Source organism: Cyanistes caeruleus, chromosome 13, assembly GCF_971803275.1.
Source record: "Cyanistes caeruleus chromosome 13, bCyaCae1.hap1.1, whole genome shotgun sequence".
Classification (NCBI taxonomy): domain Eukaryota; kingdom Metazoa; phylum Chordata; class Aves; order Passeriformes; family Paridae; genus Cyanistes; species Cyanistes caeruleus.
Genome location: NC_141713.1, coordinates 11,529,220 through 11,555,890, shown reverse-complemented (window position 1 = coordinate 11,555,890; position 26,671 = coordinate 11,529,220). Strand labels below are relative to the sequence as shown.

Below are 26,671 nucleotides of genomic sequence, written 5' to 3'. Positions count from 1 at the left end.
GAGAAAAAAAATAAAGTTACAATGAGTATAAATCCCTACAATAACATAACAATTAAAAAAAACTTGAAAGGAAATGTACATGTTGATAATTGTAATAAATAATGTATTTAATTATTTGAATTTGAAAGTTAGAATTAAAACATGAAGTCTGACAGAAAGCCACATATACAGAAAAATTAAATGTAAAGCAGAATTTAGCATACCAGTGAATTCCAGACCAGCGATGGGAAAGAAGTTCTTAATGTTGTGCAGAACTAATTTTACCATTGTCAGATGTAGAAGAGCCCAGCTATATAAAAAGAATAGATTTAGTCATGTTAAAAAAACATTAACATTCTCTACAGAGTATTTTTCTTCTTCTAGAAAATGCACAGGTTATAAAAACACTGTAGAAAGGTTCTATTTAACCTGTTCCTCATTCAAAAACTACATGCTTGCAGTCTAATTCATTATTTTAGAGTTGGCATTGTGGTACCTTATGTTGACTTGTTAAAAATGAAAATGGATGTTTCTCAGTTGTTTTCCCCTCCCCAAAAACTGCAAACCACACAACTTTAACTTCCTAATCCATTTTTTTCTGGCAAGTAAATGGGGAACTGTTATTGTGACAAGAATTTGTAATTTCTGTAATCCCGCTGCCATAGACAAGTCTGCCCACAGTACTAAAATTGTTTAACTTATGTTGGATGGTGCAGAAGATCCATGTCTGGTTTTTTTTTGTAATTTGGAAGCAAAGGTAAGCATATGACATAATTCTAAAATAGTGACATTTTCTGCTGACCTGTAAGAATTGGCATCTGTGTGCTCCTGAATCTGCACATCGGAGAGGAAAGCATCGTCCTCCTCCTCATCACTGTGAATGCTTTCATCAGAATCGTATATAACACCACTGTCTGATAAAGGGAGAAAGGGCTGCAATGCAAAGCAAAAGTCTCTATAAAAACAATACTCTCTTCACTTACAATTCTCTTACAGTTTAAATGGTAGCAATTTAACCTGTAAGTCAATGGCCCTAAAAATATAAGTAATTAGCGAGGGGGAAAAGTGTTAATCACTATTATTGACAAGAGACATGTTTTGAAAATGCAGTAATAGACTTGTAAGTCTTTATCTTTTATTATGAGCATAATATTCTGCATCATACTACTAGGAGTGCTCAAAATTTTCACTTTATTTTTGTCCTTTAAAACCTAACGGAATTTTCAATTACCTTTGCCATAAAATAGTCCCACATGCTGAGCTCTGGAGGAATAAACTTTTCTTTATAAGAAGGTCTTTCTGCAGGTACAGGTGGTGGTACATTGCTGTCTTTTACTGGTCTTCCTGGCACCAGCATTCTCATGTTAAACCTACGGCGGTGTTTATCCATTTCTTCTGATGGAAGAGGAGGTGCTAAATTCAGGTAATTAAAAAAGCTGATATTAGTATTGCATCTTTAAAATGTATGTCTTTTATAACTGAAACAACTAACACCACTGTTATTGGTACTAATTTCTACTGATTTAAAGTCAAAGCCAGCCTAAATAAAGTAAGTGTAATAATAAAAAAGTTTCATTTTGATAAATTCAATAACTGTGGCATTTAGGCATTGGATATATTATGAAAAAAACATTTTACTTTACATTTACATAGTGGATTAAGTTCTTAGGAGAAGTAGCTTTTAAAAAGTTTTTAAGCTGAAAAATTTCTCAAGAAAGAAACTCAGAAACTTTGTTGAGAAATAAAATCATATGTAAAATATTACTAAACAGTATGCTGCACAATTAGCAGTTACTCAAATATAAACCAAGGAATTCTTAGGGTAGCGATGAAAATTTGAATAGAAAGGCTTTTTGACAACTGAAGTCTACTTTAAAGTGTTATGATTTAAAATGCCTTAATAGTAACCAAAATATTAATGTAGAATTTTTTTTTTCGAAGTGTTATTGGCCAGGCAACATTGAAGGTCACACTTACTTTATTACAAGGGAGCTAGGTATTTAAAAACTATTCTTTTTGTCTAAAAAGCCACTACCAACACTCATCTACACTGCAAGTCTTTACAAACCTTCATTAACATCCTCTGAAACATCAGAAGCTGTAGCAGCTTGAAGGTTAAAGGAAAACAGAATACATCTCAAATAAAAACGACTTACAGAAGTTATTAATACTATCACTTTATGAAAATAACTGCCCTAAATGCATTTAACTTATTCCATAAGACAAATAACTTTTGTGCATGCTTGTAATGGTGCAATGCCTTATTACTGATTGGTTTTAAATTCTGGAGGGGGAATGTCTAATTTTTGCGTAAGTTTGAAGCCTATTGGTGTCTGTGTGACGTGATTTTCAGTACTGCTGAATTTTATCACAAATGGTTGTATCTGTCTTCAGAGTCTGAATTCAATCTCCAGTTTTGCTTTCCATGCAGCATATTGACACTTGCTCATCAGTCTTTGTAAAAATCTTGAGTTTAGTTGGAGTTTACATATGCATGAGCTGTTTTTCTGCCAGATGAAGTTGGTATTTCTTCTTTGTGGTCTTGTGCTAGGTGAAATCCTACCTTGCAATAGAAACTGATTTCAGAAATACTGTTCCCTAGTTACTGCAGCCATTAAATAACAACACTCATCCATACAAAAACCCATAGGTACTAACACTGATTTATATCACCTGGGGTTTTTTTCCCCTAAAAATAATGGCTGAAAGTCCTGAAAAATGTTAAAAGTAAGCACCTAATATTACTGTTATTACTATAGTAACTGTACAGTTTTTATGGCAAATTCAAAATGTGCAGGATGCCATACAAAGGACAACTGCAAAGCTATTATTTGTCTCAGCCTTTTTAGCTAATGTAACAGTTTTCTTGAGAGTAGTTTTTTAAATGCTGCTTTGGTCTTTAAAAGGAAGGAAGGCTCTCCTCCTAGGTCAGTAATACAGTAATATACAGAGGTATAAAGTGCACCCCGTTTAGGCAGCAGTGTACCTGGGATGTTTTCGGACTGCCTGCGGGGTTTCACGAGCAGCTTGACGCCCCCTCCGAAGACAGCAGCCCACATGCGGCTGTTGAGCGGGTGCGCCGCCAGCCGGAACAGCTCGTTACACGAGTTGGTGGCCAGGGCATGGATCAGCAGGCTCAGGTACACGGCCACAACAGCTTCACACAGCAGGATGTTCAGCTTTGGCTGGTCTTCATCCTGAGCTGAGCTTAAGAGGTTGATAAGTGAACTAACACCTGCAAAGAGGAAAAATTCTGGGATTAAATGAGTAGGACAAATGCACAAAAAGAAGGCATTTTACACTTTATGGTAAACACTAGTAGGCACATGACACTTTTATTTAGATGAAACATTCTATTAGCAGTTTTCTTAAAATCATAAAGATCAAAATTTCAAAAAGCTTTCTTGGGTGTGGGACTTTTGCACTGCACTTCTCTGCAAATACTATGGGAAGTTTAGTGTGCCTATGAAATTCCTGCACCATTTCAACAGTTTATGCATCAGAATTAGCTGCTTTGATAGCTATACCAGTACAGCATACATATAGGACAGTACTGTGGAGACAACAGAGGTAGCCTTGCTAGGGGGTTAGGCAGACTGGAGGAAATAATTTTGGGGTGACAAATCATCTTTAAGTTTATCCTAAAGATCATGGTTTCTTCAAGCAAGATGTTTGCCATATAAAAAGTTTATTTGCTTTGGTACGTGAAAAAGTGACAGGCTGTTACTATTTTGAGAACTAAGATAGAAACATTTGTCATTGATTTCCCACTATTTCATCTCTCATACAGGACAGTGAAATAATTCTGGCACATGGAGCTCATCCAGTGGAGGTAAAAGTAACCTTATGTTAGTCTCACCAGGCCACTGAGCAGGAGATGAGTTTGGAGTTGCGTGCTCTTCAATGCTTTCTGTCCTCAGTCTGCGTCGATCACTCAAAAGCAGGCCTTGATAAACCATCCCAGTGAACTGATTTGCTTCTGTTTGACTGCTACATACAAATAAATTTTTTTTCTGATGAGAAAGTGAGTGTCTTAAGTGAGAGTGACATCATATTTTCCTACTGTTTATTGAAAACCCTGAATGGTTGGTGTTATTTTATCTGTGTGAAATTGATTCGGCATATCAAAGTTAGCAACATTTAATGTGTACAAGTATCTTTACTCATGCACAAACATTTAATCCCTTTTAAAGTCACATGCAGGAAGAATTTTCATTCAGGATGCACAAAGTACACTGCAAACGTAGGACTGCATGAAAACTTCCCTCTTTACCTGTAGCTGTGGCTGTCACATAGTGCTTGATAAATGGATGCAGAAAGTGAAGCTGCTAAAGAATGAAGTGTGTGCACCTAAAATAAAGAAAACCAATAAGCTATATGTTTTATATAAAAATATAGAGTAAATGATATAAGAATATGAGTAAAATACATTTCTTTCTAGCAGCTATTGAAAATGTGTTCTGCAGGACTGTTCTAGTTTTAAACCAAGTGCAAGAAATAGGAACTGAATGTTACTTTACGTTTACAGTGCAGTGCTTAGAAAATCACAACTGTTTGTTCAAGACAATTTGATGGCAGTCAACACCTTCTAATATTATGTCAAGACAATTAACTTGATTCTAATACAGAACAGCCACAGTAAATGAGCATACCAAAGCAGTGTTTAAGCATGTCCTGTTATGACAATGAATTTGATGGAATGGTTCCTGGAAGCTGTACTACATAACACTGCAGTTCAGTGTAGTTAATAGCTACTCTATATGCATAAAATACAAAGTTTGTGTAGTCATGATATAATACTTTTATCTAAAATCTCTTTTTTTACCTCAGTTATGTGCTTATAAATTCCATTAGTCTCCAGGAGTAAGAAAATAACTGGTTCTGCCTCACAATGCAACAAAAACAGTCCAGTTCTTAAAAAGAGGAAATGCAAGGATTTATTGGAAAGTTCAATGAAATCTGCAGTGTGAAGAAAATGGTACTGTCCAACTGTTAAAAAAGTAAATTTTCCTAAACTCACCCTGTGCTCAATTCCCGTTTTTCCTACTAAAATCTTTCTATTTCATCAAACATTAGGCCTTAGATTAAAGCTATGAATTACCTTGACATCTTCAATATTAGGATGTGGTGGTGATTTCATCTGCACAATAGTGTAAAGTATATCATGGATGTGGTTGTTTAAGTACAGCACAGGATTAGCTATCACAGTTTTTGTGGATGCTATGCTTGCAGAAAGCAGTGGTAATGTTGTGGGCAGTGGAAGCGGAGACTGAAGTTGCTTTACAGTAGTTTCCTGTTTAAAAGAAAAGATTGTATTTAAAATCATTGCTTTGAAAAAAAAAAATAAAATAGAGATGATTTTGTATCTTCAATATATTTCCCAGGTTATTTATCCTCTTCCACTGCTGTCTACTCAGTATAGACAAGATTTTACTGTCAAAAACAAGTTATTATTGACTATAATAACAAGGTGTTATTAGGAAGTGTGAAGATTGTCTGCTAAGAAACACTAACTAAAAATGTACTTGCAGTAGCAAAAGTTGATACAATAGTCACCGGTCTAAGTTTAGTAACAAAGTCAAATTTGTACTCATCTGAGTTTCTCAAGGGGAAACAAACAGAACTTAAAAAAATTCTTTAATGCGCATTCTAAGCCAAGTACCCCCAAAACAGCTGTCTGTTGCCCCTGAAATAGGAGAAATCTAGGACTAACGCCTGTTGAAAGACCTCCCAGTATCAGATTATCTGCTGCAGCTCAGTGTAGTAATTAACATTTGCTGTAAAATACCTCTTTTTGTATGAAATGTAGAAAATGCCATAACAGAGTAAAGAGAGTAGTACCCTGTCTGACCTTGTACTATTTGTTGAGCCTTGAAGCCAAGACTCCTTGTAGCTCCTTTGCATGATTTGCAGAGGTCTGGGAATGAGATTTTGTTTTATTTCATGTGGATTTAATTTATTAATAGGTACTTAGAAACTGTGACCAAAATTATGTCATAGTAACATAAACAATGCTGCAGCTACAATATAAAACAGCAACATTTATATTCCATAATCATAAGTAGCCTGATCTTCAGTGTCACATAGCAGATTCTTCAGAACCAAATAATCCTCATCAGGAAAAGCAGTACACTTAAATAGCAAGTTCTTTCTCCAAGAACATTAATGTTACCATGACCATTAGACTTTCAGAACATTAGCAGCATCTATTTAGGCACACACTCATGCATTTGACATAACTGACAGTCTAGAACTGTTCACATTCATCAATAGTAATCACTCAAATTTACTTTACCTGCTGTGACTCCTGCAGCAAGAACTTCAGCTCCATCCTTACAGATGCTAAACCTCCACCCTGTGCCCCGTGTAGACTACAATAACTGAGAAAAACTCTGAGAAGAGCTTGGTTCTTCTGCAGCCACCACTTCCGTCTCTCAGCGTGCTCTCGCTTTGCCTGCAACCTCCGTCTTTCGATCTGGTGCCGTTCGTATGAGCCAATGTCTGGCTTATCCATAATATCTTCGGGGTCAAGCAGATCCCCGTTTACTTTGGTATATGTTTTACAGTAGTCTTTGTCCCCTGCATCGTGGTTGCATATTTCATGCATAGCAGCAATCTCTTTTTCCAGCCAGTTGTACAGCTGAAATCTGAGCTTTCCTCCATCCACTTCGTAACCTGTAGCCAAAGTCCTCAGTTCAGTCATAAGAATTTTCAAACAGGCTCTGAACTTCAGCTGCTCGGCAATGACATCAACCTCAGTGTCTCCTGCCTCAGCAACCTCCCCATGTGGTGTTTGAGCCACGCTGGTGTCTGACGTCCTCTCATCTTCACTCTTAGAATCGGACTTTTTCATCATTATCCCAACATCCTTTTCTTCTTCATCTGACCCATTTTTGTCTTCACCCCAATCAAGAGTAAGGGGCTCATCATCAAATTTTACTGCTGGTTGACTCCAGTCAAATTGTGCTGCAGATTCAACAGTGCTCTCCAAACCAAAGGAAGCTGAAATGGGTTTTGACCAGTCTATGTCACCACTTCCAGCACCATCCTGTAGGGCTTTGGAATCCGAAACATCAGCCTGGACTGAAGGACTGGATGAATCTTTTTCTCCAGCTACAGTAGACTTTTTTCTTATTTTTGGAATTTTGGAAAGGACTTCAAGAGCTAGTACAGGGCAGCCCACTTTAAAATGAGCATTCGCAGTAGTGAAGAATAATTTTCTTTCTATAAGATTAATCTTATCAACAAAGCTTTTCTCAGTTTTTAGACCTAAGGTGGCCAGAGTTCCTTCTGGTGAGCTGAAGTATCTCCGGATGAGCAAAGGGTGCGTCCGAAGATAGTTGTAAAAACTGAACACCACAGGATTGCAGGATTTGACAATAACTGAGGAATCAAACAGAGATGAGTGACATCTACTGAAAATGCCTTTTAGATGGTATTATTCTGTTTTGCAGTTATTTCCTGCATTATAGATTTATCAAAACACACAAAGACAATTTTGGGTCTAGTTACCAAAATAATATGAAATAATTTCTTATTCCCCACAAAAAGAGTAAAGGTATAAGCTGGATGAGCAGAAAGATAGAAATTCTGTAATTTGCCTCACAGTTACATTGCACTCAGCTAAGCTAAAAGGCAGCTGAGATGATCATCCAGGCAGGGATTTCCCCAAGGAAATTCCTATAGGGAATTATATCTTGAAGAGATGGGATAGAAAATCCTGCTACAATATTGCTAATTCCTAGAAGCAAGAATAAGAATTTAAGTCCACTGGAAAAAAGACCAACCATTCATTACTAGAGAAGTATTGTATGGAAATGTCAAAGACAGCTCTTAAGCTTAGCTAACAGGAACTAAGTTTGGTGTTAGAGGGTTGAAAACAACCCTTGGAAAGAAACCAGATATTTATATTGCTTTAAAGCATTTCTCCCACTCTTCTTTTTCTTAATAAGTTTGCCCTATCAGATTAATAATCTTTCTCTTACCTGGGTTTTCATCATCATCTTTGGGTGTTTGTTCCAACAGTGTATCCAGTGCTCGTGTGTAATCTTTCATTATCCAGTATGCAATACTTCTCAGAAATGGATCAGAATGCAACTTAGTACAGCTGAACCCAGTTCCATCCTTCTGGCAACCCAAAATCTTTTCATAGAGAATGGAGGTGTACGTGACAGAGGTCTCAAACTCAGATTCATACAAACGAGCAATGACCATGGCCAACTGGATGTCTTCCATCTTCTCAAGGCACACCTATGATAAGCAGTGGGGAAAAGGTTGTTTTCTGAGGGAAAGAGAGGTCTATAAAATATATGTTTACAGAACAGGTTTTTTTTTTCTCCTCTTATCTGTTCTTTGTAGTATAAATTAACCTTCAGGTCAAAAATGTGGCAAGTGATATATATCCATTATATATATATGTAAGTAACATTTTCCTCTGTTTGGAAAGAGGTGTACATTTCTCTGTTTTTTATGCATAGCAGTACATAGCATTAAAAAATTAATATGGCAGAAGATAAAGATGACTATTTTTATTCTATCTAGTAGAATAATTACACCTCCAACTTTCATGTTATTATGTAACTGGTAAGATATTTTTCACACCATCTTGTGCAGAATTAAATACATAATGCAGAAAATAGATTCTCAAATGAAGACAAACATATTATAAATAATAGGCAGGTATTTTAAAGGTTCTCTAACTCCCATCCTCTCCTGAGAGATACTGCTTAGCTTATGATCCTTCTCACAGCTCCCACCTCCCTTGCAGCAAGCAGCATCATAACTCCACTAAAAAGGGATCCCAGAACTGCTTCAGAGGAGAACTCTTGACTTCTTTTTTTTTTTACTTAATGTTGTACCAATAGGTTATGCAGAATAGCTGGAGGCTGAACAGAGTGCTACAACTTAATTGTGTGCTTCGAACAAAGTTTTGCCATAAGGGTCACAGCTGGTACTCCCAAGAGTGCTTCTACTGAGGAATGGTGTATCTGAACGATTATTCTGGCCTTCAAATCAGCTTCCCAGCTGTTTTTCACAGTACTGTAGGGGTAAATGGTATGTCTGCAGGGCACAAGGTGGGGGTCCTATGTGGACATACCATCCCATTTGTGCTGCCACAATCTGTGAAAACTTTGTCAGAGAAGAACTAGTAAGAATCCAGTAACATAGGTCAAATTAGAAACTGAAACTTAATTTCTCAAAAGTGGATACCTCTATAGCATCTTTTAGTGAACCTGCTAGCAAGAAAAATGCAGCTGACTGCTCAAAACGTTGTTTTCCCAACAAAGCAAAAGCATTTTTTAAAGCAGCTTTACGCCATCGGTCTTCATTGAAGTTGTGGCTGAAAAAGGCAGTCATCTTTTCATCATGCTGGGACCTGTATAAAGAAATGCAATGTATAGAGCTATTTATTATGTACCTTAGCATACTATCACTTGAACAACATTACTTGAAATTAAACTCTACTCTTGAACGAGTTCTGCTTTGCATTCCTGGTTCAGTTAAGATTTAATCAAATTTCAAGTTAGCAGAACTCACCTAAACAGACCCCACACCACTGCCTTTTTCTTCATAGCAAGGTAAAAAAGTGCAGCATCTAAGGCATCATTGTTCCTCTGGAATGAAGCTTTTGCAACCTGTAGTGAACAAAGCCTACTATTATTGATGAAAATACAAAAGCTGCTTTTAGCTAAATAACTTGTGCTCTGTGTCACAGAGGATGGCCAGGTAGACAGCTCTACAAAGCAGCAAAGTAATTTCTGTGAGAATATTTTACTCCTATGTAACAGAGCTCTACACTGTAAATGCTTTTAAGAGTCAGAAAAACAGCACTGTTGCAGATAGCAACCCCTCTCAAGCACAGTGGGACTTCAGGAATGTACAAATAAAAATATTTTATTTGAAATTGTTACAGTAACTCATACTATTAGGTGAAATTCCTCTGGCAATCCGTTACTTAAAAATACTTAAGCTAATAACAGTATTTCTTGAATGGACCCTGGTTTTATACAGGGCTCTCATGTAATTTGATTTGATTTAGTGTACTAGGATAATTGTTTTGCTCCTGGATTCTTTGATTAAACTGTAACATTTAAAAATGTATTTTTACATTAGATGACTTGGAAATTTACTACAGTAGGCACATTTAACAGCATGGAGCTAGAATCTGTAACCAGTAAAAAGTACCTTCTCGATGCACCTTCGAAGAGTGTTGATATTCCTGACCCACCAACCAATGCCCATAGCTCTCAGTTCAGACCACTGTGGGTCTCCCTTCTGGATAGCAGGAATCATATTGATCAACTCCTCCTCAGCCTCAGAATGGAAAGCCCATGCAAAATGGCAAGTTGACAGGCCTAAACAACAACATAAACCCATACAATTCAGAAGACTAAGAGTATCTAATAAGCAAATGGAATATGTCAGGGATGCAAAGTGGGGTCTCCAGTCCAAGAGCTGGGTACATCTGAGAGACACCAACTCCCTCCAAGGGAAGTAGAACTGTTAAAGGAACAGCAAAAATATATTTTTGCTTGTTAGGGATGTCCTCTCCTCTGTACTTCTTTCATAATTTTCCAGTACATCATAAATATACAAGAATTATATGTTGAGGGACTGAAGGAAAAATATTCTGTTACCACAGAAGCAGACCCATTTTAGGCCAGAAACCTTTCTCTCTGCTCTTTAGGTGGTAACTTCATTCCTTTTCAGTATTTCACAACAGCATTTACTCAGTCTGAGAAAAAAACCCCAACCTACTGTGATGAAAATAATAAAATATTCTTTAAGATAAACCCATGCTCATATAAGGAAATGTCTTAATTCTTCCAGCAGAAAAAATGAATTACATATACAATCTGTGTTTTATCTGGTTGGGGAATTTATTCATGCCTTGAACTGGATAGGCCAGAATCTTCTACTCCAGAGCTGTATTTTTTGCTATTTACAGTGCATGTAGGGAAACCTACACCGAGCCTTTAAAAGATAATGGCCTTAATGAAATAGAAAATTCATGCAGATAATAGAAATATGACATTATGAATCAAAGGTAAGCAGATGGTGTGAGTGAAGCCATCCCTCCTGGTGAGGGTTACCTTGGTGGAGCAGCTGCACACGGTACAGGGGAGGCAGGGATGTCAGCAGGCAGGTGTGCAAGCGCATGGCCAGCAGGTACCGGAGGCCACATTCATCTAAGGTATCTCTTCCTGTGCCGTATAAAACACACTTTGAACATGCAGCTGACTACAGTAGACATATATACAAGTTATCATAACAGTGTGTGAGGAATGTATGTTTCTAAGGCTGCTGAGAACCTGAACAACAAGTTATTTATTATGTATGAATTACAAGTCGATATTTACATCTGTTTTTCTTTCCTACTGTATCTAACCTGAGTAACTGATGTTAGCTTTCAGCTTTGTTATCCCAGAATACCCAAGGACTAAGTTTACATTTGCTGAGAAGAACAAGAATGTCAATTCAATAATATGTCAGTTACTAACCTGAGTAATTCTTATCTCTGTTCTCATCCAGTTCAGTGCTTGTTGTGGCCACAGTGTCTGCCAAAGCTACAAGGAACATCTGCTCCAGTCGAGTGAGGCCTGGCAGACTTGAGTGCATCAGGTGGCTTGAAAGGACACTGGCATGTTCTCGGCCGAAGTAAGTTGGCCCATACTGTGACAGATTAATAACTTTGGATTTACTCTCCCTCTTTTCAGGCTCAAAATCTATAAAGTCTTCAGTTGTAACAGGTTGTATCTGGAACAGATCCGAGTACTGATCCTCCGTTTTTCTCTTTGCATGTTCTTCAGAGCCCTGAGGTATTTTAGAAGTTTCTTCAGCAACGTAAGTGGCATCCTGATCTGCAGCAAGCAGTGCATACAGTGGCAGTGGGGGAATCGAGTCTATCTCTGTGTAGTCTCGGGTACCATCTTTCCCAGCAGTGATGGTATCCTTGGCAGTACTGCCACTCACACTGATGGTGCGAGAAAGATGGCGTTTAGGACCAGTCCCTTCTCCAGCTTCTGTGTCTTTGACTATCGCAACTTCTCCTGCAATGCATTTAACTAAATGCGACAGAATGGCTTTGGCTCGGCGAACTTTGCCCAGGTCCATCAGTTCTAACAACTGGGTTGGATGATACTGGGGTAGTGTAGGTGAAAGAACATGAGCAGCTTCAAAGAGGCCCCCATCCTGAATTACAGTTGGAGTGCCAAAAACATCATCCACAATACCTGCCCCATCAATTACACTGGTCTTCTTCACTACTGCGCTTGTTTTGAATGGATCTGGTGTTGTTGAGTCTTCAGAAGTAAAAACATCACTTTCTCCATTACCAAACTTGACTGCGTGTTTCCACTGGGCATAAACGTGCATTTCACAGTCCATTCCTACCACCAGTATTCCATCTCTCACCCAGGACAGAGACACAGGCAGGGAAGGAGTGCCATCCACAGACGAAACCAAATCAATGGACCTCAGCAACACCCACTTTGACTTCACACCTTGTTTTATGCTCCCTCCTAGTGGCAGGGTGATGACAGCTACTCCCTCTTTGCTGCTGGTTTGATCTGTTACAATCCCTGAAAGCCTTCCATACATGAAGATGTTGGCACCCACTCCAACTGTCAGTATATGTGAACCGTCTTCTTTTGAAACCCAGTCCAAATGCACCAAATGCTTGATACTGGGTACCAGGTATTTGTCTTTATTCAAAAAAGCATCTGACTTACTGTAAACAAATAAATTACTATCCACACTGACCCTTGAGTCAAGGACACTTCCAACCTTAACTAAATCATCCAGGTGAATTGTCTGTTCCAAAACCCACTCTGATCCTCCAGTAGACTCACATTCAAGTATACAAACATGCATGGAAAATTCTTTGGAAACAAACCCATTATGCTGTATGGGTTGTTTGTATGCTACTGCAAGACGTCCTGTGTAAGAACAGCTAACAGCAACCGGCCTCCCTACAATGCTCACTGTACTGCTGTTGTCTTCCCCTTCATCATTCATTAATGGCCATTTTCTCCAGTGGTACGTCTCCTTCTCTTCAGTTTTGCTGCTCAGGTCTGTCTCTACAGTGCACCTCCAGAACCGCACTTTGTTGTCCGAACAGGACGTTACTATCAAATAAGGTGCGAGGCAGACAGGGTAGATTGATGAGGAACTCAAGTGACCTGAAGTCAGAACAAACATATTTACTTTTAGTAATAGACAGTAGAATACTTACATGATTAGGGCAGACATAACACTGTCTATTGACTGCTAGAGAACTTTACAATCTGGTGTTATTTTTTAATTTGGATTTAGATAAGAGCAAATTAAATCAGAGCTGGTAACAGTCTTGCAGCTTGAACATCACCTATCATCTGCATTTCGGGTCACTATTCAAAGAAGGTAAACTGGAACTGAACTAATTCAGAGAAGGGCTCTTAGAACAATGAGAGAAATATATAACCTTAATCAAATGAGAGTAAGGAAGTTAAGATTAGGCTCATATAACCCACCAAAAGGAAACCTAAGAGGGAAAGGGAAAAAAATAACAACAGGAGAGACAGAAAGACAATAAGAAGAAGAAGGTGTAAGTGCATCAGGTAAAAAAATCCACTGTATACCAAACACAGGAATGCTGACAAATGAATATAAATTGTTCATTAATAGAATAAGACTAAAAGTTACATTTCCAAATATTAGAGCAATAAGTTTAGGAACAGCTTTCCTGTGGGGATTTGATACATTTCCAGAAGAGTAACATGACATGGGCATGATGATTTGAAAGCACCTTTTCAGTCCTGTGCTTCCTATATCAGTAAATCAGAATCTTAAAGGCTGGGGAGATACAAGTCCACAAACTAGGAGATAAATCAATGGACCAACTGCATAGAAAAAACTGTTACAGTTACCTGCTGAAGGAGTTGCTCTTACTACTTCCACACCAACAGGAAGATCCAGTGGTTGGCTATACACAAGTCTGGAGCTCAAAATGAGTTTACTAGCAGTCTGAAGATTAGCAATTGATGAAGATCGTGGTATGGGACCTGTGCCAGGTGATACATCTGGAGAAGAATCCACAGTCTTCTGCTCAGGTACACTAAGCTTATTATCTGCTGAAGATGCTTCAGTTGGTTTTGCTATATTAAAAAAATGCCAGCAGTGTCAAAAAATTGTTTGTAAGGACAAGGCATGAATATCTCATAATTAAATTTATTTGTTTATACATGAGCTCAAGTTGCACACTAAATAATTATATGATGTGTGCAGGCTGTGTCAGTTTTATTGCATGCTTTGACTATTCACTTTAGACATCCGTAACATTCTGAATACTGGTAGTTTGAAATAAACCACTGCTTAAGTACATTACTCACCTCATCAACACATTTTTATATTGTTATTAGTACAGAATGCAACCAATGTTTGTAAGGAGTTTTACTGCTTCTATTACATTGATATATTATTCTGAAGATCCTTGGTTTTTAGGCTTCTGCTTGGCAAAGGTGACACAATTTGTTTTATAATAAAGCACCAGAGTTTGTTTTATTCTAAGTAATATTATAGAACTGCCTCTCTAAGAAAATTACAATCACTCACCTAAACAGGCTTGAACAGATTTGAGATGAAGGTGCCACATTTGAAGAACAGAGCAGCCACTATTATCTTTTTCAATTACTACCAGGTAGAACTTCTCTGAGAAAGGTGGTGGACGATACCCTGTAATTTACATATTATATATAATATATAAACATATATATTCATATAGGGTCATAACATTTATATTCAACATAAATAATTTTTCCATAGCAAAAGATTCTCTAAAAATTGACAATAAAAACCCCATTTTCATCTTTGAAATAAACGGTTAGAGTCTAAAACAAAATATTGAAACAGTACCACTGGTAGCATGCATTGACATTTTGATTGCTCATGACAACAGAATAATTACAAAATACTGACTTACAGACAATCTGAGTATTAATGACAAATCTAATTTATTAGATATTTGCCTTCCCATTCAGTTTCAGCTATTTTGCCAGATTATAGACTCTTCTACCTTCTTGGTTTCTTCCTTTTTCTTTTGAAGTTTCAAGTCTACTATCAAACTCCTCAGGGACTTTCCATTGTACTAACTTGAAAGCCAGATATATTGACATCATCACCTGCAACTACCTATTGATGCAGAACATTTGCTTCTGTTCACATTTTTATATATAACATATGCACTTTGAAAAATGTACTTTATCATATAAGTTGTTTCACTCTGAGCAATTAGAATGTCTTTGTTTAACAGCATTTAGCAACAATTCATATGAGCAATACATAACAGCCATTTCACTGAATTTTACAGATTCTCATTTAAAAGTAAATTACCACATGCCAGCTAGATTTTAGTATTCCTGAAGAATATCTTTTGCTACCAATTTAATTCATATTAGTTATAGTTTAAAGTTTACCTTGTGATGGCTGGAAAAATATCTCCGTTTCCTTCCCTTCCACATCTTCCTTATGTGGTTTGTATCCCAAAATGAAGTCTTCTTGGAAGACATGAAGCAATTGTGTATTTGAGCCACACTGAAACATTGAGCAATTGTTATGTTTTTCAAAACAGTTCAGTGAGATTTGGTATTAATGCAATTATTATGCAATCTGTCTACCAATGAGGAACAGTTGCTTTTATAAAGTTTAAAATTTTCATCAGAAAACCCAAATATTTTCATCTTATGAACAGCATGTTCTAGAACTCGTAATTTCTATATTGAAATAATTTCACCGAGGTCTGCCAGTATAGACAAATTCTGTAATAACACTTTTGCTGCAATTATTGACAGATTAATTAGCATCTGATTAATTTTTATTTCTTTGGTGTTGAATAAGTAACAGCAGCAAAAAGTCTCAGACTTTTATCCCAGTTCAGTGGGAAGACATGTCTATGGTGAATTGCTTGGGAAATCTGAAAAAGGGAATAAATTGCAGATTTTCCTTCTCTCAGATATCTTCACATTTATCTTTACAGACAGCAACATATTTATTTGCAGTAACTCTACCTCGCTACAGAGAAGGTTGCTCATGGTGAAATCCTTCCCTGCTGATAAGGAAAATTACATCCCCAAAACACAGTGATGGCAAAGTTATGCTGCAAACCATCTTTTTGGCCAGAGAAACAAGATGGTATTCCCTGTACTTATTTATAAAAATTCTAGGAAAGTGTCTTGTAAATCTGAACTTAAATTTGGAGATTCTGTGCTATTGATATATGGAAGGCATACAAATTTATTGACAATAGTGAAATACTTATTTATATATGTCAAAACCCCATGGTTTTCAAATTAAAATTGGTAAAACTCACTGTTTTCACAAGCTGCTAACAGAAAACAGCACTGCAGCATATATCATCCAAATGACTAAGAAGGTGGTTTAATTATCCTACATGCTCATTGGTTGAGAAGAATAGGTGTGTTAATAAATTTATTTTACAATATCAGCACAAAAAGCTTGAAGTCATTCCTGGCTATCATTCTTACATTTTGACAGTTAGATCTAATTTTTAGGTTTGGGCTTTTAAAAGTTATTTTTGTTTGTTTGGGTTTGAGGAGATTGTAATTATTTCCTTTAAATTATGATACCATGGAAACCATTCTATAGCAAAGGTTTTTTTCTTCAATAATTATGCTTAGAAAATATTGTTTTACTCTAAAAACTGAACTTTGAGCTCTTAGCAGCTAACAGAAGGCTGGCTTAGTAAAATATTTAAGGTATCTCAATATTCACAAAAATTCAAGGCAGTCATTGTCACCATAGAGAAATGTCATCTCTTTTATGTCTTTTCAAAAGATTAGGGTAATTAACAAACAAAGTTATTAACACCCTTATATGATAGCCTTAAAGAGTCAACCATTTATTTACTTTGTTAGTTATGGCATCAAGCTCAATGATACATCCTGGTCGAGCAGTAGATTGTTGGCTCACAATATTAAACACCTCCCCAATAAGTTTCTGAAACAGAGAAAAATGAGTAGAATTAGTATATTTTTCCTTTGGACAGAAGAAAATTGCAGTTGCTTATGATAAACTGATGCTTCAATTTTTCTTGTTGGCACAAACCATAACAGAGCTCTTGCAGTTGTCACTTTGACACTCATGAATAATGTGTTTATCAAAGCATGTGCACTGTTGTGAGTCAGTAGCTCATCATGGGGATGAAACACCAGTTTTTACGGAAGCTAAATATTGCTAATTTAAAGATTTATCCTTGGATAACACTACATAATGTATCTGTGCAATGAGAAACAATATACCATTTCACTTCTTTTTCAAGCTTCAAGGTTTTGTCACAACATGTAGAAAACACCATCAGGCTTATATATAAGCTGAAAGTTCTATTGATTTTTGGTGGAATGTTCATAGTCATTGCTCCTAGAACAGATCCTTTAGACTGATCTGAATACTGACAGGACCTGTCTTGCAGGATGGTTTATTAAATAACAGTAGAATGGGAAAAAAATTAAAGATGTGTTTCCTCATACAGTAACAGTATAAGGTCAGGCTTTACTTTTCCTAAATCACAGAAATTAAAGATAAAAAGAATGAAAAAATTGGTTATTGGAGAAAAAAAAAGCTAATATGACCCTTAGCTGACTCCCTTATACCCCACATCTCTGCTCTTCCTCATATATAGATGTAGCTGCACCTCAGTCTCGCTCTCCTGTTTTCATCTTCCCTCTTCTCTTAACTCCCCTTTTCTGAGAGGACAAACTAAGAAATCCTGCTTTTCCTTTTCCCACCTGCCAAAGGTTGCAGTAACTTGTATGGAACATTTTGGTTCAGTGCAGACACTTTTGGTAATAATAGCTGCAGTTTTTTCTGTTAATGCTTACAGACAGGTGCAAAACACGCAGCTATGCAAGGTGTAATGCATAAGATCCTATACATGGAATGGCACAAAAATCACACAGAACTAAAGAAAGACAAACCACTGGAAGGGGGGAAAAGTGAATTATGTAGTTGTACTTTAACAGTTTCAAACCAAACCATTGCTACATAAAACTTACAGATGATTCAGGGTCAGATAATTCATCCAGAAGTTTTCGTGCATCTACAACAGCTTGATAGAGCCTCAGGTTTTTGCCATCTGATGCAACAAAGCAAGCACTAGCAGAGTTGCAATAGGTACCTTATAGAAAAGCAAAAAATTTCATGATGAAAAAAATGGCAGTCAATGGTATCAGGTAGTCTGTTACAATCCTCAGTATATAAAAATGCTTCAAACATAATTTTCATAAAGCACTGAAGCAAAAAACCTAAGCAAATGTGTGTGTTAATACATTATCATTTGAACTTTGAAATAATTTCATTTCTGTTCATGACTGTAACAGGAATTCCTGAAAAAGGTTCAATAAACTAAGCTGATCTCATGTCTGCTTTCAAACACTATTCACACAAGTCCCAGTCTGTATTACAGCTAAGGGAACGCTGCCATTCCTTACTCTGGTGATGTTTGATTCACTGTCACCTCCAGGGAATTGCTTGGAAGAGCCAACTCCAGATTCCCAAGGTTGTCACACACAATTCAGGGTAAGGGTCTAAGGGGGAACTATTCAGCCATAGCTTTCTTCCTTGTTTCCTGACTCTAAGCTCTTTGCATAAAATTAACTACTATGAATATTCCCTTCTGGCCTGCAGTTGAAAGTACAAATATAACAGTGGAGGGGAGAAATAGATCTGTCTACAGTTCTAAATAAAATATGAAAAATTTTAAGAGTGTATTTTGGCTTCTCAACAGTATATACAATGGGCTTGACATGAGATGTTCTTTTCTGGTATACATCTTCCTCTAAACTACAAGGATGCAGCTCATTATTTGTGTTTGGAACACTCTGTGGGATACAGACAGCCCCGAATGTTACTATGTAAACAGAGAAAATTAATTTGCTTTATTTTAAATCAAATATATTATGTATTTATAACCAGGCATTAATATAAAATTTAATTTACACCCACAGCACAAATGGCTTTTAGCACTGTGTACAAAGATGACAACTACTCTAACAGCATCTTTGTGATAATTAGAAAATTAGTATCTGTGTGGCTGGATAGAGTAACATTTGTATAAGTAATTTTCTTAATTGCAATGGAAAGCCCTAAAATTAAAAGCAAAAACTGAAGAATTGGCCAAGGGCATGACACATCAGATATTGTACAGTCTGACCTCTGAAAAAGTGTTGTTTGCAGTTCTGTAAAGTTAATGCAGTCTATTTTTTTATAAATATCCTGGGTTCCAACCAGGCTTTTGTAAGCTTCTGGTGGTCTGAAGAATTTCAGTATTGTTTCAGGACCTCCTAAGCAGTTTTTAGTCAGCATGTTAAAGGAATTTGATAATGCCAATTTTGGCTGGAAATCTTCCCCAGTAACTCTGATGTTTGGGTAGCCCAAATACTAGTTCTGTTCAACTGCACCTGCACATGGCCAGCACCCTGAGCCATCAGCACAGCTGCATTTGCAAACCACAACAGTGCAGAGAGCACTCAAGAAAGCTGCCTGAAGCGCTGGGGAAAGGCAGCATCTTGTTCTCTGCGGGAGCAAGGAGTGCTTACTCACACAAAGGAGTTTCTGAGTGTCAGCTGATCCACAGGGACTGCAGAAACACTCAGACCACAGCAAGTGTTTTGCAGTAGCTTAGCCACAAATGAAGTAAAAATACTTAATTTGCACAGTAAAAGGAAATTTTTGAAAAGTTAAAGTAAATATACTCCAAATAAAACAGTACTTTATTTTAATAAATTAATTCTATGAGTTAACTCTGTATGGAAACATGCCAGGTATACTCACCAAGGCAATAGCTGGGAATTAGTGTTGGAAGCCAGGCTACATTAGAGAAAGCAGAGGTGTGAAGAGAGTTAATTCGAGCCAACTCAGACACTCCTCCCGTGTAGGATAAAGGTCCTATGGGGTCTACTCGCCACAGAATCAGCTCACTATAGATTGCATTTGGGTCATGGAATGTACGGGTTGCTGCATTTTTAAGCTGCTGCTTAGAAGAACCTCTCTTGTGTTTAATGGGATCCATCATCCTGTTTATCCTGTCGGAGTCCCAGGAAGTGTCTGACTCAGGAGTTAACAGAGCATTGTGATGGGAAGATGTCAGCAGCAGTGGTAAAACAGAATGGCAGGCCAGATCATTGAGGTGAAAGCGGTGTCCACAGTACCTAAACTTATGGGATACAGTTAGCACAGTAGTGAAAGCTGATTTATCAGCAAAAGTAACTGCCCATTGGTTTAGAGAGCCATCTATATGTTTGGAAATCATCATTACCACAGGAGAAATTATATTCACTTTTGCACTGTCCTGGGCAAAGGTTGGTCCTTTATTTGCTAGAGTATTATCTGGAAAATCCATTGTTTTCTGCTGTGCAGCACTGCTGTTGTCTTTTACAAAGACAGGGCAGGCATACATCATAATATTTTTGCTAAGGGAACTAGCATCTCCAGATGGAAATGCAACAGGAATCCTAGAAGAAAATGAAACCTAGAAGGAAAAAAAAAAGGAAAAAAATTAGAATATATGAACTCAGCTTCAGCCTGAACAAATGCTAGCTGTTTTACAGGAAGTACTTAAAATGAAATTCCTACTGATGTTCAGCTCTAAAGCAAAGGACAATGTTTGTTAACATCAAAAATAATAAAACCATTTCTAACATACCATACCTGAACTTGTCGAAAGATGCCTGGAGTGTATTCATCTAAATACTTCACATGCCACACCAGAAAGGTGCCATCAACAGGATGGATAGTAAAAAGCATATCTGGATTCCTGTTCCATTCTGTTAGGAGCAAGTCGATTTTCCGGTCTAACAAAACTGTTGGAAGAGGCAGGCGTGGGCCCGCAAGCAGAGATGTTTTGGGGCTTCCCTCTCTTTCTCCATCTTCATGTTCTGAAGAGCCTGTACCAGTCCCTGTCTCTGATTCTCTGTCTATAGACAAATCTGCAACAGAAATGTGCCATTTTATGCTAAGATTTCCCTACCAGTTTCCATTCAAAACACAGTATTTTTTAATCTGCTAGTAGCTGATCAGAACTAACCAGATTACTAACCATGATCTAACTTCATATGTAAGCCCTTCTCTTTTTCTTCTGCTTCTTCCTCCTCTTCAGCTTCAATATCAAAATCTTGTTCTAGTTGTTGTTCTGAAATTTGTCTTAGATGCTGCATGAATACTTCAATAGAGGATGTAAAATGAAATTCTTTATTATTCAGCCAGTGGACAACAAAGCCTCCACTTCCTTCATCTGTATTAAAAGCAGTTCCAGCCAACACCGAAGGAATATCTGTGGACATTTTCAAGAAAAAAACAAACAACTATGTATTAAATTATATAAAAGTATATAAAGCTAGATACTAAGCTATAGATTAACCACTCATCTTTTTATTCATATATGTATGTACATGCACATTTCACTTATTTTAGGTATGACATAATTTGTGCCTGCAAGATTAAAATAGGTAAAGATCAAAATTTTACATCCAATTGTACAAAAACCAGTAAAGATATTTTAAGGTCAATAAATTTACATGAAAATTTATATTCAGGTGAATGGTAAATGATATTTAGTCGTTCTAACTGCTCAGTTTCATATGTTGCAATGTTGCCTTTCATGTATGGATTTTAGGTAAAACATGTTAATGCTCTTTAGTCTTTTCCTTTAAAAATATTCTGCATTATTCTATCAAAAACAGCTGGTTTCTCACCAAAAGACACTGATACAGCTCTTTTTCAATCACTACATTTTATAGGATGCAATTACTCTATTCATGATATACCATGCCCCCCCCAAACCCAAGAATCAAACACCAATCAGACTGGAAATTTATACTTCTTTTGCCTTCTGATTTGCAAAGATGAATTTAATTTACTCACAAAGGTGCTGAAGGTATTCAGAATAAATTCAGCTTCATTTGTCTTAAAAAACTCTATGCCAAATAACAGACTTCCTACAAGTTGCCTCTATTTGATTAGGCAAAGCAAAGAATGTGCATCTCAGCTGCCTTTATTTTTCATGCTGTGCAAATACATTATTGCAGTCTAAGAAATGGTTGTATTTCACCTGTATTAGGGTTGATGCTTGCAGCTATGTGGAAGTGACCAAGTGCATTTGCTTGATGGGAAATGTGACGCTGAACTTCGTGAATGCCCTGCTGATCTGGCAGTACATCTGTGTGTGTGACAAGAACTGAAGATCTCCTTTGTCCTTTTCTCATATTTTTCAAATGATGAATTGTCTGTTGCAATTATAGAAAATAAATTAATAAATACCAAAAACATTCTAAGTTGAAAAGTTACACTTATATAAAGCCTACAGCTTCTTTCTACCAAATAAATGAAGACTAATTTCAAAAGGATTATTTTGAATAGATTTCAACACAGGTTAGTAACACTTATGCACATCAGATCTACCCAAAAGTAAAGCTCTCTTAACAGTCTTCTAAAAGATCCTTTAATACGTACTCAACAACACCACAAACATACACAGGATTTCACACAACATTCATGAACAAGATTAAAACAATCTAAAAGCAGCAACTTTTGTGATATAATTTTATAATGAATTATTTTTGTATGACTGAATATTTCTGAGAGCATGTAAAGCAACAACTGATTTAACAGCCCAAAGTGTAATTGGTCCCAAGCTTCCATGATATTGACAGCCATGATATTTAAGAAATAAAAACTTGGTCTAATTGTAATAGTCTACAAATGGGTGGTGGGGTGTTTTTTTGTCTTCTTTCCTTGGTTTTATATTGATAGTGTAGCAAATGAGGATAACAAACCACCACTTTGTCATCCAGCAGGATTGTCTTTATTAAACACACTTGAGTAATTGTATGTTCCTTCTGTGTACAAGAAGGATCAACTTAGTCAATCACACAACTAAATGGCAGAACCGATGTTTCTTGCTCCTTTATCTCAGACACTCTCACACATCCCACACAGCTTAATTAAAACATTCTCACATAGGTATTTATGGCTGCAGATAATCATTGGTATGCACTTTCTCATGGGAAAAAGGTGCTTGTTAAGGTGGACCAAGAGCAGCTGCTTCTACAGATAGGTTTTCTCTTACTGTAAACCTAATAGACTCACTAAGAATATAAGACTGTCACTGAAACAAAATAATCAAATGAAGTAACTAAGTTGAAGTTTTATTCTTTTCATTGTCTTTATAATTGCAGGCTTTCAGACTCAATCAGAATGAAACCACCATTATTATTCCACATTAAACACTGTCTCTTCCCATTACTGTTAGTTAACTATAGAAAAAATAAATTGAGTTTTAAAAACATGGTGCTTGGATGCAGAGTTGCAGCCTCTGACTTTTTCCAGTGTTTAAGTTTAGCAATAGACTTCAAAACCTGATATGAAATAATTCAGGCTATTCTGTTATGCATATAGGGACTGCACAATACACATTCTTAGAGCTTTATATCCATAAATATTTGAAGTTTGAAGAATCGTGAAATAAAAATTTAACAAATTAAGTATTTACATGTACCTCTAGTGCATGTTGTATAGTATCCTTTTGCTTTCCAGACTGAGAGATGGTGCTGCTGATGCTGGAAGTGGTGGTTTCACAGATCTGCTCCCCCAGGAGAGTATCTTCGGGTAACAGTGTCTCTGCCCACAGCCGGCAGATGCCATCGATGCATGACGTGAGTAACACATTACAGACCAACCCCCTGATGGCAGAGACAGCAAAATTACTGCCTGGGTAACTCAATTAACTACATAGACACGGCAGAAATTAGGGGAGTGTACAAGAATTTAGTAGTTACTGTTTTATCTAAATTCTGCTTCTCTCCTAACTGAATGTTAACATGACTACAGTTATTAAACTTGGTGATACACAAGTTTATGGGAAGATGTTGGTATGCTTTGTTTCTTGAAAGTATAAGAAGAGAAATCTCATGCTCTTGATGGCAAAACATTAAGCAGAATGTTAAAAAAAACACTTGATCAAAGGCTGGCTTGCTTTTTGAAAAAAGGCAGCTTTCAAACCTGGGCATGTACTTGCTGATGTTCCGCCAGGAAAATCCTGTCACTGCTCGGGGATGCGCCAAATAAACAAAGGAAAACTGCACATCCTCTGAGCATTTTTTCTTTTCTTCATTCTCTTGGGGCAGGAGAGATGACTTCCAGCCAGTCGTAGGATACCAAACCTTTAGGAGGCAGTCATCCTAGGTAAAGCAATAAAAAGCCAGGGGGTCAGGTAGCTATAATTAAAAATGTAACAAAAAGATGATCTCAAGTAATAAGAAAATTGCTGTTCCGGTATTGTTCATAAAAACTTGTCTCAGAACTAAAATTCATCTCACAGTTTAACTAACAGTAAGTGCAAGCAAAAATTTCTTACCTATTGAGACTTGTAAACCAAAAGGAAACATTCAAATGAGAGTGTGACATTAAAGAGAATTATTAATTGAAAACTTAGCTTGAATAGTGATTTAACAAAAAATATTGCAAACTGAAATAGAATTGATAACTGAACCCAAAATTCACTAAATAAAAACCTTCCCTAATTTATCCAGACGTGCATATTATACCAGTTTAAATGTGTATGTTCTATCATAACAATCTCATTACTTTCAACAGAAGTAGAAAAAATTGTTTATGTGTATCTGAAAATTCACAGAAGTATACTATGTCTAAAAGAAAAAATCAAATATATACATATATAACACATACAAACAAGCCTGTATCACTGTCATTCATGTATTCAGTAAGAGTACATAGATAAGTCCAATTTCTTGCTGCTGAAATTCATGGAATTACACAAAAACACAGCATTACATGAGATCATAATTTACCTTTTCTAAGACTACAATAGAATGTACGGTCCAGGACTATTCATATTACTTACTTTTGTCAAGCAAATGAAAAATCTGCAAAAACTCCATTATACTTTTTTGTCCTCACCTTCCCAGCTGTTGCGAAATATTCACCATCAGGAGACCATGACATCAAATGTACTGATGTTGCAGTCCTACAGAACACAAGAGCAAGTTAAGTAAGGCCTATTTATTCTAAAATATGATTTCATGGGTATTCAGTTGATTCAGTGTTTCTGTTGATTATTTAAATTTAATATTAAATTAAGTGAAATTCAGATTAAGTTTTTTATAGTTGTTTCTTTAAGCACAATTTTTGAAAAGCAGGAACATAAAAGTATTTTCATATTTTATTGAAAAGATAGCTCAAAAGATTGGTTTAAGTATGACAAGCCTAGGTTAGATCCAACAGGAGTGAGGATATTTTATTTAAAATAATTTACATTGCTTGAATTTTAGAGTATTTAAAAGCACATTTTAAAATATAGGTGAGGTTGCATTGCAATTTGTCTTAAAACAAAAATTATCTCACTTGCACTGCCAGACACATTTCCAGTCATTTAGAACTGGGAGAACTTTATCATCCTTGATCTGATTGTTGGCATCATCATCTTCATCTTCCTCTAGAATATCATCAGATGGAGGGGCCCACAATTGCAAAAAGTCTGTTGCTGTCAATAACCTGTTACCTGCAAGGGAGTGATACCAAAGCTGTGGAACCAGGATGACAAAGGCATGTTCAAAGATTAAGCCTCTCATCATATTTTGTTGTGAATTATCCAGAACAGGTTGAAAGCTAAACTTTAGTCCATTTTAAATATGATAGGGTATTCAATCATCTCACCCAGCTGGTTTTATTAAAACGTCTTCAATTTTTAATGTCTTTTATAGCATATATATATATATATATTTACACATACACACACTATATTTATGTACACACTATATATATGCTTTTATATATACACACACTATAAAAATATATATATTTATAGTATATACAGTAAATGTACATACCATAGATGTACTATTTATATGTACACATTTTTATATATATATTATAAAAATATACATATTTTATTATGTTTATTTATTTATTGTAGCTATCTTAGTTCCTTTTAAGAAAGAACGCCAAGGTTTTTTGGTGGCTTTGAATCACAGAATTGTATTTACCATAAAATGTTGCAAACAATAGCTATTCACATCTCAAATAAATACACAGACATCTTATAAAGATCCATGTCCAGGTAGATTGTTGACTTTAGTTGTGCTAAAATTCTATTTCAATGATTTTTAGTGATAATTTAAGTCAGTTAACACTGTGATTCCCAAACTAAGATCTTACATAAGAGACTCAAGCACTTGGCAAATGTTAACTGTAGCCTCACATTTTATGCAACGCTGCCTGAGAAGAGGTAATTTAAAATCTGCATAATCAAGCTCTCACTTTATTACATTAAAAATATTTTGTGTTCAAGTAATTCTAATTACAAATATTGACCAAATGCTTCACAAATGATGCATTACCTTGAGGATCCCAGGCCAGGTTGTAGGTCATAGAACTGAGGAAGAATTGCCCAGTTTTTAGCCACTGACACTTCAGCTGCTGTAGCATAAAACCAGACAAGGATTAATTCTCACATCAACAGCAAAAAATAAAGATACTGGTATTTCTTTCTATATGAAATTTCTATTAAGCCTGTTGCAAAAGTATTCAGTGGTAGATTGCTGAATCTACTTTTAATATGCTTTTAAATTGTTTTGTAAAATGTAAAAGGATCCCAGGGTGCCCAGCAAACCAGATCTGGACCTAC

General features: G+C 36.4%; 1 protein-coding gene across 2 annotated transcripts in view; it reads right to left on the bottom strand.

The window, feature by feature from the left end:
- Positions 1 to 26,671, bottom strand: part of DMXL2 (Dmx like 2) — a 48,025-nt gene that overhangs the window by 10,777 nt on the left and 10,577 nt on the right. For both annotated transcript variants that reach the window (XM_086848400.1, XM_086848401.1), the window contains exons 4-31: positions 26,385 to 26,463; positions 25,390 to 25,546; positions 24,946 to 25,012; positions 24,028 to 24,206; positions 23,525 to 23,708; positions 22,079 to 22,253; positions 21,068 to 21,301; positions 20,680 to 20,957; positions 19,804 to 20,500; positions 18,027 to 18,148; positions 16,882 to 16,971; positions 15,432 to 15,549; positions 14,572 to 14,691; positions 13,887 to 14,114; positions 11,481 to 13,160; positions 11,073 to 11,183; positions 10,165 to 10,334; positions 9,517 to 9,614; positions 9,190 to 9,355; positions 7,965 to 8,229; positions 6,275 to 7,362; positions 5,081 to 5,272; positions 4,253 to 4,329; positions 3,839 to 3,969; positions 2,966 to 3,214; positions 1,211 to 1,392; positions 782 to 912; positions 204 to 289 (exon numbers count right to left, since the gene is read on the bottom strand). In XM_086848400.1, coding sequence (XP_086704526.1) covers positions 204 to 289; positions 782 to 912; positions 1,211 to 1,392; positions 2,966 to 3,214; positions 3,839 to 3,969; positions 4,253 to 4,329; positions 5,081 to 5,272; positions 6,275 to 7,362; positions 7,965 to 8,229; positions 9,190 to 9,355; positions 9,517 to 9,614; positions 10,165 to 10,334; positions 11,073 to 11,183; positions 11,481 to 13,160; positions 13,887 to 14,114; positions 14,572 to 14,691; positions 15,432 to 15,549; positions 16,882 to 16,971; positions 18,027 to 18,148; positions 19,804 to 20,500; positions 20,680 to 20,957; positions 21,068 to 21,301; positions 22,079 to 22,253; positions 23,525 to 23,708; positions 24,028 to 24,206; positions 24,946 to 25,012; positions 25,390 to 25,546; positions 26,385 to 26,463 — 7,354 coding nt within the window. The remainder of the gene's footprint in view (positions 1 to 203; positions 290 to 781; positions 913 to 1,210; positions 1,393 to 2,965; positions 3,215 to 3,838; positions 3,970 to 4,252; positions 4,330 to 5,080; positions 5,273 to 6,274; positions 7,363 to 7,964; positions 8,230 to 9,189; positions 9,356 to 9,516; positions 9,615 to 10,164; positions 10,335 to 11,072; positions 11,184 to 11,480; positions 13,161 to 13,886; positions 14,115 to 14,571; positions 14,692 to 15,431; positions 15,550 to 16,881; positions 16,972 to 18,026; positions 18,149 to 19,803; positions 20,501 to 20,679; positions 20,958 to 21,067; positions 21,302 to 22,078; positions 22,254 to 23,524; positions 23,709 to 24,027; positions 24,207 to 24,945; positions 25,013 to 25,389; positions 25,547 to 26,384; positions 26,464 to 26,671) is intronic.